Below are 15,096 nucleotides of genomic sequence, written 5' to 3' on the forward strand. Positions count from 1 at the left end.
CCTCACTGCCGGGTTGTGCCTCTGATGCTCCTCTGGCTTCTGGCCAGGGCAGAATTTGGAACGGCCCAAACTTACTCTACCACGTTCTGAGAACGGCAGGGAGCGTGGTGGATTTTGAAGCCTGTTTCTGCAACGTGTTTTCCCTGGATTTTGGAAAGGAAAAAATAAGCCTGGGAGTTGGAGGCAGGACCAGTTTCCAAGGTGTAGCCATAAATAGGCAGCACGACGGGCAGGCATGGGATTCTTAAGTTTTTTGTTTTGTTTATTTATCTTATGTTCTGCTCAGAAGAGGGAATGGGAAAGGAGAAGAGAACAAGGGCAGGAGACTCTCCTTCGTTGCAGACCTGCCGTGGGTTAGATAACTGGCTTTCGCTCAGGCTAGTAGATGTGAAGGAATAAATCTCAAAAAGGGTCGCAGGGACTCCAAAAAAATTGATATAAAAGGTGGTTCATGACTAAACACAACAAATCTACATGTAAAATGGATATAGATAGATGTGGACACATGAGTGATGGCCACTGTCGCATAACAACGACAACAATTTCTCCCAACACCTCATGTGGTTAGACAATATCTCCTGGGTTGCATCCTGTTTCATACCTCGCCAGAACAAAAATGGAGAATTTTGCACAGATGGCCGTTGTAGAACCCCTTATGGCCTCTTGTTTGATTTTTTTCACAATTATGTAAATCTTGCTCATTTGGTATAGCTCTGCCACAAGTGCTTAATTGTCTTCTAAGTACTTAGAAATCAGAGTATCAGATTAGGTTTTCCTAATGTGTTAGAAGAATCCTCAGTGCAAAGGCAGAGAGGCTAAGGCATTCAGATATACCAACAATATCATCAAAATTCAGAAGACCCTATACATCTTATGCCATAGAGGGCTTTTCATCAGGGGACTATTCGTATATTTAGATTCTAAATATGAATATTTCCCTGACGAAGGGCTTTTGGAAGGTACAGTTTTCGGAACAAACAAGTTTAAATAAAAGTCAGCTCCCCTCTGAATTCCAAAGAATGTACCTTCTAAATATACATGGTTCCCTTGACTTTTCTCAGGTGGGGGCTGCTGCTGAGAGGAGAGACTTGGGGTGTGGCAGAGACTTGGCCACGGTTTACCTCCGTGTTGCCTCTCATGGTTCCAGTGGGGTTAAAGTGGAGGTGCAGAGCTTGAGAAGGAGGATTCCTGAACTCATTGTAAAGAAGCAGGGCCTAACAAGGAGAACTGTAGCTCTTTCGCAGCACAGCCAGTCAGGGAATGTTTCCGAAGAGCTTCAGCCAACACCAGCCGGTCTCTCTTGTTTGTGGAAAATGAAATCTTTGCATTCCAGGCAGTGGCTATTAATATCAGTGCTCGGCTGGTTGGGTGAAACAGCCGGCATCTTTCTCCATGCCTAGTAACTCCTTCCCTAGTTGCACCCAGGCTGCGGGCAAGGATGACGGCATGGGGTCTCCTTTGTCCCAAAGCCCATGCAATGGAGGGTAGGAGCAGGGAGAAATTCTAGTGCGTCCCTTTCTCTTCAGAGGGATCCAGTCATAAGTCCAAAGTGGGTGCAGTTTGAACCAGGGTTCACCCAAACCCAGCCTTGGAGCCCAATCTGAACACAGTGATTAAACACAGTGATTATCCTGGATAAATGGTTTGAGAATTTTAAAAGCAACAGGCTAGATCAAGGGTAAGGTGTAAAGGTAAAGGACCCCTGACAGTTAAGTCCAGTTGCAGACGACTCTGGGGTTGCGGTGCTCATCTCGCTTTACAGGCCGAGGGAGCCAGCATTTGTCCGCAGACAGTTTTTCCAGGTCATGTGGCCAGCGTGACTAAGCTGCTTCTGGCAAAACCAGAGCAGCGCATGGAAACGCCATTTACCTTCCCGCCGGAGCAGTACCTATTTATCTACTTGCACTTTTTTGGGTGTGCTTTTGAACTACTAGGTTGGCAGGAGCAGGGACCGAGCAACGGGAGCTCACCCCGTCACAGGGATTCGAACTGCCGACCTTCTGATCGGCAAGCCCAAAAGGCTCAGTGGTTTAGACTACAGCGCCACCCGTGTCCCAGATCAAGGGTAGACGACCTGATATCTGCCCAATGTTGCTGGACTACAGCTGCCATCATCCCTGACCATTGACCATCCTGGCTGGGACTGATGGGAGTTGGAGTCCCAACAACGTCTGGAGAGCACTACGTTAGCTGACCTTAAGCTAGATTGTGTGATTTGTCTCTTATGTGTCTTTTCTTTCTCACACTAGCAAATGCAGACTGTCAGGGAGGGACCATTTCTCTTTTCTTTTTTTTTAACTGCTTTATTGGTTTTAAAATTGTATAACACAAATAGTCAATAGATGTTAAAGACAAAGTAAAAATAAACAAACATTCATTCCATAGTTGATATTTGTTGTGTACATCAATAAGCGATTAGATTCGGCATGATCTCCGATCTCACCATTGTGTTCCCAAATTACATTCTTTATCTTCTCTACGTTATTCTAATTACTTTAAATTTATAAAGTTGTCCTATTACACGCAGAAACTCAGTCAAGACCTTCCAATGGATTAATATTTTGGCAGTGTTCTTTTAGGTAGACTGTATATAACCCACTCTCTGGTAAATTTTTCATCTGTAACGGCTCATAGTCTTGCTGATATCATACTCTCTCAATTTATTTTGCCAGTCTAGTTTGGATGGGATAACTTCTCCCTTCCAGCCTTTTGTGATTAGAATTCTGGCAGCTGCTGTGGCGTACATGAAAACTCTCCTGAAATTCTTTGAGATTTCGTTACCCATAATTCCTAGCAGGAAGGCTTCATGCTTTTTAGGGAAAGAGCATTTAAACATTTTCTTAAGTTCGTTATAGGTCAGGCAAGTCCAAAGTCTGTTTTGGGGGCTTAATCTGGTCCCTGTGGGAATTTATTTCCTGGGGTAAAATCCCCCCCCCCCAAAGCTCAACACGCATTTTGGCCCTGACGCATGTTCACTTCATCAAATCTGGCCCTCTTTGAAAAAAGTTTGGGCAGCCCAGATCATTTCCCAACACTCTCTGATCTTTTTACAGTTCCACCACATGTGGATCAATGTGCCTTCCGCCTCAGGGAGGGACCATTTCTCATTGGGTAGAGCACATGTGTTACCTGCATATCCGGTCTTCAGTTAAGGGATCAGATGGCGGGAGAAGCCTTACTCTGACTAGGATCCTAGAGAGCTGCTGTTAATCAGGGTACTTGTTGTAGGTTAAGATGGTTAAATCAATTCTCTCCAAAGAACCTAGGAGTCTTTTCTCCCTAATACTTTTCTGAGAGGACTCTGGTGTCTGATCTCCCAGTTTTCCATGCTTTCATTCACTTGGTGTTTCTCTTTTTTGAAAATAACTCAAGATGACCCAAATTCTTACTTCAAGGCTGCTCGATACGATACACCCACATAACTGTCGCTTGTTGCCTGAACCAGTTTTATTCTGCGTGGTCTCTTGACTGCAAATCCAAAGCCTGTTATTAAAGGCAGATGAAATCTAGCAGAAGCTGCTACCTTCAGTTCTGACGTCTTTTGTGTTGGAAGCAGAAAAGTAGCACAGCTGCATATTCCTGGCACTCAAAAAGACATCAAAGGCTCTTTGGTCCAAATTCTCTTCCTTTAACAACGCCTCCCCCCCCCCCCAAAAAAAAATATATACTTAAACTACTGCTCAAAAGAGGCTGCAGGTCTCTGTGACACTTTTTTTGAGCGTATGGAATCCTGCAACACATCTGCTGTTCGGCATAGAATGTAGATCCTTGAGAATCTGAATTAAACCTTTTGTTGTTGTTGAAAAAAGAAAAGCTGGTTGCCCCTTTGCATTTTTAGGTGGATGTAATGCTGCTCTCCTTTGCACATAATGCCACCAAATTATGGTTGACGCTACACAAAAAAGCATTGTTTGTGTGCTCCCTGATGCATTGTTTCATCTCTAATGTAATTATTTCAGCTTTGGCCCAAGCCACAGTTGGCATTTCACTCCGGTTCCCCAGTTAAGAGTGCAGCCCAGTTGATGTTGTATCTGATCCAAGACAAACTGTGGTTCCCTGTTGCATCCAAACCAGCAAACTGTGGCTTTCAATTGCAATTTAGAGGGCATGTACAAGCCACAGTTTGCTGGTTGTGGTGTAACAGCAAAACATGGTTTGGCTTCTGGATCGATCACACCACCGTTATGGACTGTGCTGTGAGTGGGGAAGCTATGATCCTTCTTTGGTCTCATCCATCTGTTCATGTGATATATCTCATTTCACTTTGCCCTGCCTGCACCGGGGAACTTGTGCCACCTAATGAGTGGAGAAGAGACACATTTTTCAAGAACTGGCAGCTCTTAACTTGTGCTAAACTGAAAGTCAAACGACCAACCACTCCCCTGTGCAACTTGTATAAAATACATCAAAACATTCTAAGGGGAGCTCATGTTGCATAGAGACCAAGAGACTTAAGCTATGAATCAGGAACCGCCTGGTTTGAATCTTGCATCTTGCAGTGAACTTACTGGGTGGCCCCCCTCTATCTCAGCCTCAGTCCATCCATCTGTAACATGGGGCTTTGTAATAAACTTAACTTGTCATAGGCAATGCACACGAACGGCTTTGAACTCTTGAAAGTGCTATGCCCATGTTTCCTGTATTTTTTATTGCGTGGCTGGGAAAAGCCACATCTCAGCTGGGCTGAGATGAAGTTGCCTTCAAATGAGCAACCAAGTGACAAACAGCATCTGCTGCTTATCCACTGCCGCCCTAGCACTGCGATACATTTCCCAAGCCAGGGAAATGTAATGGCAGAGTTTTGGTTCCTCCTGCAGCCTTCTCTCCCAACCCCTTAAGATTAGAAGGCACAGAGAGAGCAGTAAATAGCAGACACACTTTTTGTGCATTTGAGAAAGGGAAGGGGGTGCTTGCTGTGTCTGTACTGTCCCAAATGAAGTTTGGGAATGGGCTGCGTTGGCCTTTTCAGAGCTGGGATGTGCCTTTTAGTCAAACATGCGTTTTGGGGACCCTCTTCAGAATTTCTTACCAAGTGGCTCTGCTATAGTGCCCCTTATCTGACTGCATCCCATTAGGAGACCTGGCCCACAGGTTGAAGCCCAGTGATGTCTGCACCCAGGTTGTAAGTCCAGTTGAAGTTGAGTGGTGTAGGCAACCAAGTATTTAAAGGTCATTTTACCCGTGTATAACCATCCTCCTGGAATATTGGAAAGACCCGCTTCCTGCCACTTTATAACAGGGGGGTGGGGATCCTGGGACCCTCCAGATGTTGCCCAGCTATGGCTCCTATCATCCCCGAAGAGTAATTTCGTGTACAGCTTGTCGTGCAGAGATGAAAGAGGCAACATCTGTTAAATTCCCCCTTCTGCAAGGCAGTTGTTGGTTCAGAAGGTCTGCACTCCTTTGCATCTGGTCACCATCCCTCTATCTGTCCTCTTGGGAAAAGAGAAAAAGGGCAAACAGAAGCACCCTTCCTTCCTTTTTAAAGAGATGGTGATAACGCCGCCATGTGACTCGCTTATGGATCGCGGCAACGGGTGGGAGTGGGGCCTGGACACCAGAGGATATTCTACTCTCTTCCCCGAATGTCCAGCTTACTAGCTGCCGCCACCCGTTTTTCTCTTGAAAGTTTTTTGGGGTGTGTTCACCTGTGGATAAGGAAGAGCATTAAGGCAGGATTCTCCCTCCTTGCTCAAGTAGTAGCTGGATTCTCCTGCCTACCATTTGTGGTGAGGATTTTTTGCAAAAGAATGCACAGGGTTAACTGGTCAGCACTGGGCCCTACATTATAAAATTAAATCGTATTGTACCATAACATATGTTAACTATTAACACATGAGGACACCTGTATTTGTGCAAATGCCAGTGACTTTGTGGGCCATCCTGTTAGGCCTCCTGCCCAATGACAGCACTGTCTTTCCAGCCTCTCTTTGGAACCCCACATGGCCAGGAATTCATTGTGTGGCCTTCCTGAGCAGCTTGTTCCTGAGCTGCAATCCTCTTAGCATTAGGAAGCTTTTCTTGATGTTTACCTAAAACCTGCCACCCTATCAGGAATTCTCCCCACCACCAATTGACATCGCATTTTGGAGCACTGAGCTGGTTTGGAGACTCTGCAGGCTCCCAAAATGGATCTCACAGCTGCTTTACTCTTGCCCTGTCTTTTTCGCTGCAGTGCCAAGGCTTAGTTTAGTGTGCCGTCCGAACTGGGACTACCGGTTAAGCTCTCTCTTCATGGTTTGTCCTTGGCTACAGCTTACGGTTAGCGAGGAGAGAGCTTAACCGCCAATTCCAGCTCAGGCGACACGCTAAGACAAACCTTGTCTCAGCTTAGCACAGCAGTTGAAAAGACCAGGAAGGGGGAAAGCGGCTGCAAGCTCCTCTTCTGGAGCCCGTGCAAAGTTGCTAAGCCAGGGTTTGGTCGAGCGTGTTGTGCGAATCAGGCTGCCAATAGAGGTGGGGATTTTCCTGGGCGGGGGGCGGGGATGAACTGGGAAGATTTTCTAATGCAAATTAGAATGGTTTGCATAGTATTTGTGTTTGTGTGTGTGGTTTGCATCAGATTTTTTTCTGATGCCGAGATTAGATTTAGCGTGCTTATCTTTCTTCTATCTAGTAAACAAAGCTTTAGAAAAAGTATCCTCATGTCACTTTTTTGTCCTAATACACCACAAACATTTGACCTGGAGGATCTGAGGAGAAATTAAACCACACTTACTTCTTGTGGTTTGAATGTGGTATCATGTAGCAATTTGTATTGCAATACACTACAGTACTTGTAAAAAAATGCAATGGCAATCGGGTGTGCTTCCTATACATTGTTTGTTTAAATCTAAGGAGAAAACAAAAGTGCTGAAAACTAATAAATTTTGGCAGCTGAAAGAACTTTGCCAGATACGCTCATTTTCATACTCACTAGGTATAATCACCTGGAAAACATTAAATGCAGCTTTGAAGCTGACAAGCTTGCCTCGTATTTGTAGTTGTCATCCATTTACTGTTACTAATGAGCCTATGAAAAGGAAGGATTTTTATTGGCAGAAAAGTAAAGCACTGGGGGAGGAATTTCGAAAAAAGAAATCTGCCCAAACCATTGACTATAAAATTCCCAGGTGGCTGGGGTGTTATTTGGCCTACCATGTGGCAAATAAAAAGCTCTGAAGGGGTTTGTGGCATTCACTGCCCTTCTGCTAGGGGCTGCCAGCTTCAGTCATTGTCTGCATTGCATGTCTAGGGGACAGTGGTGCAATGGGACATTTCCTTGTGGCACCAGGAAAGGAGGGCAAGGTGCTGTGTGGGGCAAGGGAGAACAATAGGGAAGTGCTCTTTTTGCTCAGGGGAGCGAAGGTTACTTAGGAACATGAGAAGCTGTGTTCCACCCACATCAAACCATTGGTCCATCTAGCTCTGTATTGTCTACACTCTATGGTTTCAGACAGACAGGAGACTTTCCCAACATGGAGATGCCAGGTATTGAATCTGGGACCTTCTTTGTGCAGAGAACACTCTCTGCCACTGAGCTTTGGCCCTGTTGTGGAGGAGAGAGGGAGCTTCCTTGCGACAAGTCTTCTGTCTTTTCCAGGCCTGCATTGATGAGAACATGGAGGTGGTGGAATTTCTGGTGGCAAACGGAGCCGACGTGAACCAGGCTGACAACGAAGGCTGGACTCCGCTGCACGTTGCTGCCTCCTGCGGCTACATTGAGATTGCACAGTGAGTTTGGGGCTGCAGGGGAGACGGCCTTCCAAAACCATGCCAGCTCACGGATAACTTTATTGGCCTTGCGGTAGATAAACTCCTTTTGCCTGAAGTTATTACAGTAATAAATCTGCAGGCCGGTCTTTCAGTGCTTCTCACCTGGGGCTGAATGGCCTTCCCAACACAGGATAGCCAGATGCAGAAGGGGACAGGGCTCCTGTCCAGATTAGCGGGTGCCAGTCATGATGCACACAACTATCTAAGGCACGGGGAAGGTTGTGGAAGCCACGTTGGTGGTCCTTTCTCCCCATCTGCATTTGAAAGGGAGGGAGGCTTACTGTCTGCAATCAGGAGGCAAGGCTGCAAAGGATTCCGGCACTTGGCAACTGTCACCCCACGAGACGGGCTTTTGTGTGGCCTAATCCGGGATTGCAGGGGTGGGGGTGGGCTAAATGGGCCCATGGATCTGACCCTGGGCATCACTGTCTGGCCCAGATACCTCTTGGACCACGGTGCCAACATCGCTGCAGTGAACAGCGACGGGGACGTGCCATTGGACATTGCGGAGGCTGACAACATGGAGGCCTTACTGCGTTCGGAGATTGGGAAGAGAGGTAAGGAGAGAGCAGGCTGCCGCGCATGGTGTAGCTCTGCTTCCTCTAATGCTCTGTCCCTCTGTAGACCCTTTCAGGGCTTCACCAGGCTTCTCCAACCAGCCCTCCAGGTTGCTGGGTTTCCCCCCTTCCTTAGGGGTCGGTGCTGCAGAAAGATTATAGAGTCAACTTTGCAGGTTTTCATACACCTCCCCACACCCCACACCCCAAATGGATTAATTAAATGGATCCTAGTTTACACCACAGGGTTGTAATATACGGCCCATCAAAATATTTTCTACTTGGATTATTTACTGCAGACAGAGCGAAATGACAACTTCCAAAACCTGGTAAGTTCTCCTGCTCTGGAACAGTTTAAAAATACAGTGTCTACCAAGATTATATTTGCACATATTTGCTTACTGTACACAATTTATTCTGCATCGAAACCTAGTAAAGGTTAAGGATGGGGAACCTGGGACTCCCCAGATGTTTCCAGACTACAACTCCCATCATTCCTGGCCATTGACCCATACTGCCTGGGGTTGATGGGAGTTGCAGTCCAGCCTCATCTGGAGGGCCACAGGTTCCCCATCCCTGAGCCGTATGTGCATGATGTAATTGTGCCCTCCACCCATAATTACATCATGCACAAATTCCACAAAACAATGATGACTACGTGTTTTTTTGGAAGAGGAAGGACTTTTAAAGTATCCAGTTGCTAGGATTCCTCGGCATCGTTAGGAGAAGACATATTTCTTCGCAGCTCTCTGGCGTAGCCGCAGCTGTTCAGATTCATAGTCGTCGCCTTCTCGGCTCTCCCGTGACGCCTCCTTCTCCTTTTCAGGGATAGATGTAGAAGTAGCCAAGCGAGAGGAGGAGGAGGTGATGCTTCGTGACGCACGCCAGTGGATGAACGGTGGGAAAATCTCTGACGAGCCGCACCCCAAAACAGGGGCCACGGCCCTCCACGTGGCAGCTGCCAAAGGCTACATTGAGGTCATGAGGTGAGAGCCTGGTCCTCGATTCCCCCAGCCCCGAGGGACATCCATTCTGAGCACATAAAACCCTTTATAAATCTCCTTTTGGAGCAGGAAATTGGATCCCGTGTCTCCCTCTCACAGTTTTAAGCTAGATGTCAAACGTCATAGAAGCACGTAGGTTTACAAAATGGCTGCCAACGTCACACCTCAGGTTCCTATTTGCCTCAACAGGTTTGGGCACTTGCCATACCCACTCTCCCAGCCCAGGTGGTTAGTTGCGCCACTTCTTCTGATTCCCCCCCCCCTCCTCCGTGCCTTGCCAAACATCCCCTGAGCAAAGGCGGGGCCTAGGGAAAAGCATAGGCCAAGTCAGTGCCAGTCCCCACCCCAGCCTCCTGATGGTGACTCCGAGCCGATAAGAATCCAGGATATCAGCATCCTGCTCCCAGCCATCTTGCTTTGAGCATTTGAACCCCTCCCCTCAAAAAAGAAGAAAAGAAAAAGAGAGCTGACCCCAGCAGGTTTCCAGCAAGTTCCATCCACGCTGCTTCTCTAACTCACTCACTCTTCCAAAAGTCCCAGTCTCCTGTCCCCCCTGTTCTTCCTTAACCTGCTCCCTGCCACGAGAACCTCAAATTCCTGGCCCTTAGTTATGCACACCTCACAGGAGAATTCTTGTCCCTCGATAATTTGGGACTCTTGAGTTCTGTATCTCCCCCCCCCCCCGCCCTCACAGAAGACCCTGTAGCTCCTGTATCCAGCACCGTCTTTGCTCTGTCCCATCCAGAGTCTGCCTTTCCCCTCTTTTGTCTATTAATATCTAGTTTTCCCATAAGGCACCCTGCCGCAGTCCAGGAAACCCCTGACCACTTCTTTCTCTTGCCCTGTTGCAGGCTGCTCTTGCAGGCTGGATATGACCCCAATGTGCAGGACAAAGACGGCTGGGCTCCCTTGCATGCGGCAGCCCACTGGGGAGTGGAAGAGGCCTGTCGCCTCCTGGCAGAGCACTTCTGCGACATGGAGGCGCTCAACAATGTGGTGAGAGCAAAGGAGGTGGCTGGTGGGTGGGTGTGTTGCAGAACCCAGGCTTCTTGTGGCTCCAGTTGGAAGAGCCCACACAGCAGGGCTGGAGAGGACTTGGTGCTGCCCAAGGCATTGGAAAGGCCCTGCCAGTCAGAGTAGGTTGGCTGGGCTAAGTGGCCCAGCACTCCAGCCTGGTCTCAGGCAACTTCATACGTTTGCAACTGTTCTTGGTGCAGAGGGGTTTCTAGGACAGCAAAATGAGGACCGTCACCAGATTTTAAGGAAATCTTAATGGACTAGTGTCAAAGCATTCTGATGGGTCAGTTAATTGACTACATCTGCATACATTTTCTTTTGAATAAAAATATGGTTCTGAAGGAGGGCGAAACATCAGGTTGTTTTTAGATGGTGCGTTGTTTTAGATGGTGTCACAGCCAATAACGTTGTGGACGAGGCTTGATCTCTTTCACGAGGTGAAGGGAAAATGCCTTTTCTGAAATGCCATCTGCATATTTTTTTTATAATTGTGTCCTAAACAGGTTTTTTAAAATAAAATAAAATGTTGCCTCTTAAGGTTACAGAGTTTTTTGTTTTATTTTTTTAAAAAAGAAACAGATGATTATTCTGCGTTGTTCAGTTAAAGGTTTACAAAACCAAAACCCAAAGGGGGGAAGGAGATGTGGGAGGCTGGAATTCTAAATCTGCTGACTGCAGCCACAAATAGAAGCTTGTGGATCCTGCAAAATGCTGGAGGAAGGACAAAGACCTGGAAAGGCTTGACTTGGTTGTGGGGTACGACAGAGGAGAACGTCTTGAAATGGCTGGGGATGTTTCTCCCATCTTCGAGGGTTCCCCCCCCCCCCTTTAAGCTGTGAAAGGGTGGCCCCTTCTTTCTTATTCCCCTCCCCTCCAGATTATTTTCTGCAAGGGCTACCCCCTTGCTAAGAACCAGAAGCCCTCTGTTTGTACCTACCAAGGTGGGTTTATTTCCTCCCCTCATTGAAAACAGCAGCCAGTAATTCTAAGCAGGTGGGGAATCGAGTGTAACTTGTAGAAGCCCTGGATGTTGCTTTCTTCAGTGGGTGGGTGGGCTTGGAGGAGGGAGGGAGGGAGGGAGGGAGGGAGGGAGGGAGGGAGGGAGGGAGGCAGGACAGCTGGTAAGTTGAAGGAAGACACATCTACACCAGAGGGAAGCTGCTTCACCCACCATGTTTCCCAGTTTTATTCTGATGGCAAACCGTGATGAAAGGAGCCCTTCTCAGCCCCAGCTGTTTCCTCCCCATCCTAGGGCCAGCGTCCCTGCGACCTTGCGGATGAGGATACTTTGGCTCTGCTCGAGGATCTCCAACGCAAGCAAATCGACGTGAGTGACTTTTCTTCTTGCCCTTCTCTCCCCCCGCCCCCGTGTGTGGCAGATACAACAGAATCGGGGCTGCTGCCTTGGGTCTATGCGGAAAGCGTGTGGCGCGTGGAGCCCTCGCTCTTGTGTGGAGTTAGACAGTGTTTGAACGCCTTGTTTCTGGAATGCGAGGGAAACCTTGCAGGTGCCAGTTTGAGGAGTTGGGCTGAGGGAGGAGCTGCTTTGGGGGAAGCTTGCAAGACCCCTAGTCCCAAATAGAAGCTGCTTGTGCCCCGTCGTTGCTGCTGTCAGTCCCATTAAGATGCAGTCGTACTGGTGGTATTTTGCTGTGTGCCTGCTTCACGAATGTCTCATGCTAAAATCTGAAGTACAAAAAGGTGTCCCTGGGCCAAAAAACCCCAGCCTTTTCACAGGCGGGTCCTTGTGGCTCCCACCGTTGGCAGTTAGTCAGGCAGCGATGGAGGAAGAAGCCATTTGCTTCTTCCTCCATCAGCTCCCTTAGGGCTGCTCACCTGGCACCTCACCTGATGAGTTTTAGGTGCCAGCTGAAGACATTTCATTTGCCCAGGTGCTTAATAAATAGTTGCAATTTATCTAGGACTCCCATCTTAACAGCTGCTGTTGTGTGTGTGTGTGTGTATATATGTGTGTGTGTGTGTGTGTGTGTTTACATAGAAGCATGTACACACATACAACATTTTAAGAGGTGTGCTAATTCAGTAAACTTCAGGGGTAGTTTTTCTTATGCCCCCATCACCCTTTATTAGTTTCCTGCTTGGCAGGGGGTTGGACTCGATGGCCCTTGTGGTCTATTCCAACTCTATGATTCTATGATTAAGTGCTTTAGGACAGACAAAAGTTTCTTGCAATGGCTGACTACTAGACCCATCCAGACCTGTGTGCACTTTGCAATTTTAAAAAGACCATAATTCAGCACCGAGTGGAGCTGATTTCTGTGTTGGCTATGTATATGGCATGCAGATGAAGCAGCAGCCTATATTTTCTTTGAGTAACTGTTCCCTCTCATCATGGGGGCATGGGCTACATTTTTGTTCCCTTCCCAGAATTTTTTTACAATTGACTTTTTAAAAAATAAATAAAAATGCTGGGGTGGGGGGCAGGGGAGGCTCAGTCTTGGTTCATGTTATTTTACACGGCCTTCCTACCTTGTGCAGCATCAGCCACAAGAGAAGAAAGTAGAGGGGAGCGGCAACGACCCCACAGGGCAGGAGGTCAGGGAGCGAGGCCAGTCCTGCCTGTCAGCTTAATTTGAGTTTCACCAGCCCAGGGCAGCGTTTCTGAAACTGCAGGGTGGGCCTCCTCGGAGCGGCGGCTGCTGGCGAAGCCCACACGCCTCCCTTTTCCAGCGCTCCCGGCAAAAGCCTTCCACGGCGAGAGAGGCTTGTTCCCGAGGGGATGGAAAGCAGCATGGGCTTCTCCCACCCACCTGTCAGCTGCATGCTCTTTTTCCAGCAGTGGACTGAAACCAGATCAGCCTCCGGGCCCTTTGGAAACCTTTTAAGGGCTTTCCTCCTTCCCTCTGGGAGTTTTCCTGTGAGAACCAGCCTTGAGAGAGTCAGGTTGTAAGCAAGAAAGGGGGAAAGAAGCCTTGGCACACAGGACGCGTGAAGAAGCAAGGGGCTGGAGCAGCTTCCCAACAGGGAAAGGCCTGGAGCAGCCCTGACCCACCTGGCCCCTTCCAGGTGTTGTTGGAGGCCGCTGACTGGGGGTGATGGGAGTTGTAGTCCAACAGCACCTGGAAGGCGCCAGATTGGCAAAGCCTGGCCTTAAAGCATTTGGGGCATTTTGATTTAGGGGGACATGGCGGAGGTTTCCAGAATCATGTGTGGCAAAGGCGAGAAGCCTGTGGTGCCCTCCTGGGTTTGTTGGGACTCCCAGCGCTTATCAGCTCCAGGCCGCATACCAGATTTGAGTCCAGGTTGATTCACAAGCTGCTTTGAGAGCAGAAGATAAGTCTGGGGATGGGGGGGAAGGTTGCTGTTGTTTCCTCTTCGTAGGCATCCCTGGAGCATCTGTCTGGTTGCTTCGGGAACATGAAAAGAGCCCTGCTTGATCAGACCAAAGGAGCACCAGCGTCCACTCTTCTGATCCAGCAAGGCTCTTCCTGTATCCATGACCATCCCTGTGGCAGACCTTTCTTAGCTCCTAAGCCGTGCAAGAACTCTGCTCCTTCACGGCTGCACTCAATACAAATGCCAACTGTGGGCACATCTGCGCTTTATTTTCCCAAACACATCGCCCTCCCCCTTAAATTCAGCAGCAGCGTTTCAGCGTGATTCCCACAGACTGTTCAGTGCAGATCTCAGCCATTACTCCTCTTCTCCATTTGGCGGATCCCTTGAAGAAAGCAGAAGCCTTGGGGGCAGTGCTCTTGCCCCAGGTATGTCTGCCCAGAAGGGCAGGTGCCATTGCCCTCTGCTACCCTGGCAAAATCTGTTCATTGTTACAAAGGTCACATAGCCAAAGGGAAATGAGAGCTTGACCCTCACCCCCATCTCTCTCCCTAACCTTCAGCTACGCAGCAAGAAGGAAGCTCACCTGAAGCAGGCAGTGATTGACACCAGCTTGGAGCAGCCCCCATCGTACACGAGCAAGCACCGGAGGTGAGGTGTGGGCGTGGGGGGCATTTGTCTCTTAGGTTCCCAACCTTTTAATGCCGCATTTCTGGTTCTAAAATCCACAGCTTCCGCCCTTGTACCCAGCCGTCCTTTCCCACGAGTTGGTAAAGGCCCTGGCTTGCAGCTCTGTCGGCTATCAGTTCTTTAATCTAGGATGCAGCTTATTATGGCTCAGCGGTATGGGAACAGGCGCATGCGAACCCCACGCCAAATGCACGTTGCAAAACAGGTTTAGAGAGAAGTCTTTATTTGGCGCGCAGCAAGTTTGGCAGCCCGGTTTGCTGCAGAAGTGTTTACTGTTACAGACTGCAGACGTCAGGTTGGGCTCTCCAACTGTTTTGTGGTTACAGACGTCGAGCCTGTACAAATTGCAAGTGTCTCCTGTCATCCCACAAACATTAGCAGGGAAGCAAAGCCTCTCCTGTTAGCAGGAAGCATCGGCTCGCTTGCCTCAAACTTGCGTTGGCTGGGCATTTCGTTACGAGACGTCACCAAGGCAACCTCGGTGGTTGTTTTCTAAAAGCAAGCCATGCGCTAGCTCGCGCATGTTCAGACATGGAGGCCATGCGCCAGCTCAGACACCTCTCCCCTGTGTGAAGTTACGAAGCGTGTGAAGCGCAAGGTTTGGGGGCGCAGCCTCCACGTTGCCCGTTGAGTTGTAGATACTCTTGTTTGTTGCTCAGTCACATTGTAGGCCTGAGGATCAGAACCATCTCGATTTCCACTGATCTGTCTGTCAGCTGCTGCGAGAGCCTTTTTGGCCAGAAAAGATTTAATACGGAAATACAGGTGTACAGCAC

The 15,096-nt window shown here is 48.5% G+C and overlaps 1 protein-coding gene across 4 annotated transcripts in view; it reads left to right on the forward strand.

The window, feature by feature from the left end:
- PPP1R12C (protein phosphatase 1 regulatory subunit 12C) overlaps positions 1-15,096 on the forward strand; it is a 38,820-nt gene that overhangs the window by 6,139 nt on the left and 17,585 nt on the right. For all 4 annotated transcript variants that reach the window (XM_077917076.1, XM_077917078.1, XM_077917077.1 and 1 more), the window contains exons 2-7: positions 7,583-7,713; positions 8,194-8,312; positions 9,139-9,298; positions 10,168-10,312; positions 11,586-11,660; positions 14,193-14,281. In XM_077917076.1, coding sequence (XP_077773202.1) covers positions 7,583-7,713; positions 8,194-8,312; positions 9,139-9,298; positions 10,168-10,312; positions 11,586-11,660; positions 14,193-14,281 — 719 coding nt within the window. The remainder of the gene's footprint in view (positions 1-7,582; positions 7,714-8,193; positions 8,313-9,138; positions 9,299-10,167; positions 10,313-11,585; positions 11,661-14,192; positions 14,282-15,096) is intronic.

This window comes from Podarcis muralis, chromosome 13 (genome assembly GCF_964188315.1).
Source record: "Podarcis muralis chromosome 13, rPodMur119.hap1.1, whole genome shotgun sequence".
Taxonomy (NCBI): Eukaryota; Metazoa; Chordata; class Lepidosauria; order Squamata; family Lacertidae; genus Podarcis; species Podarcis muralis.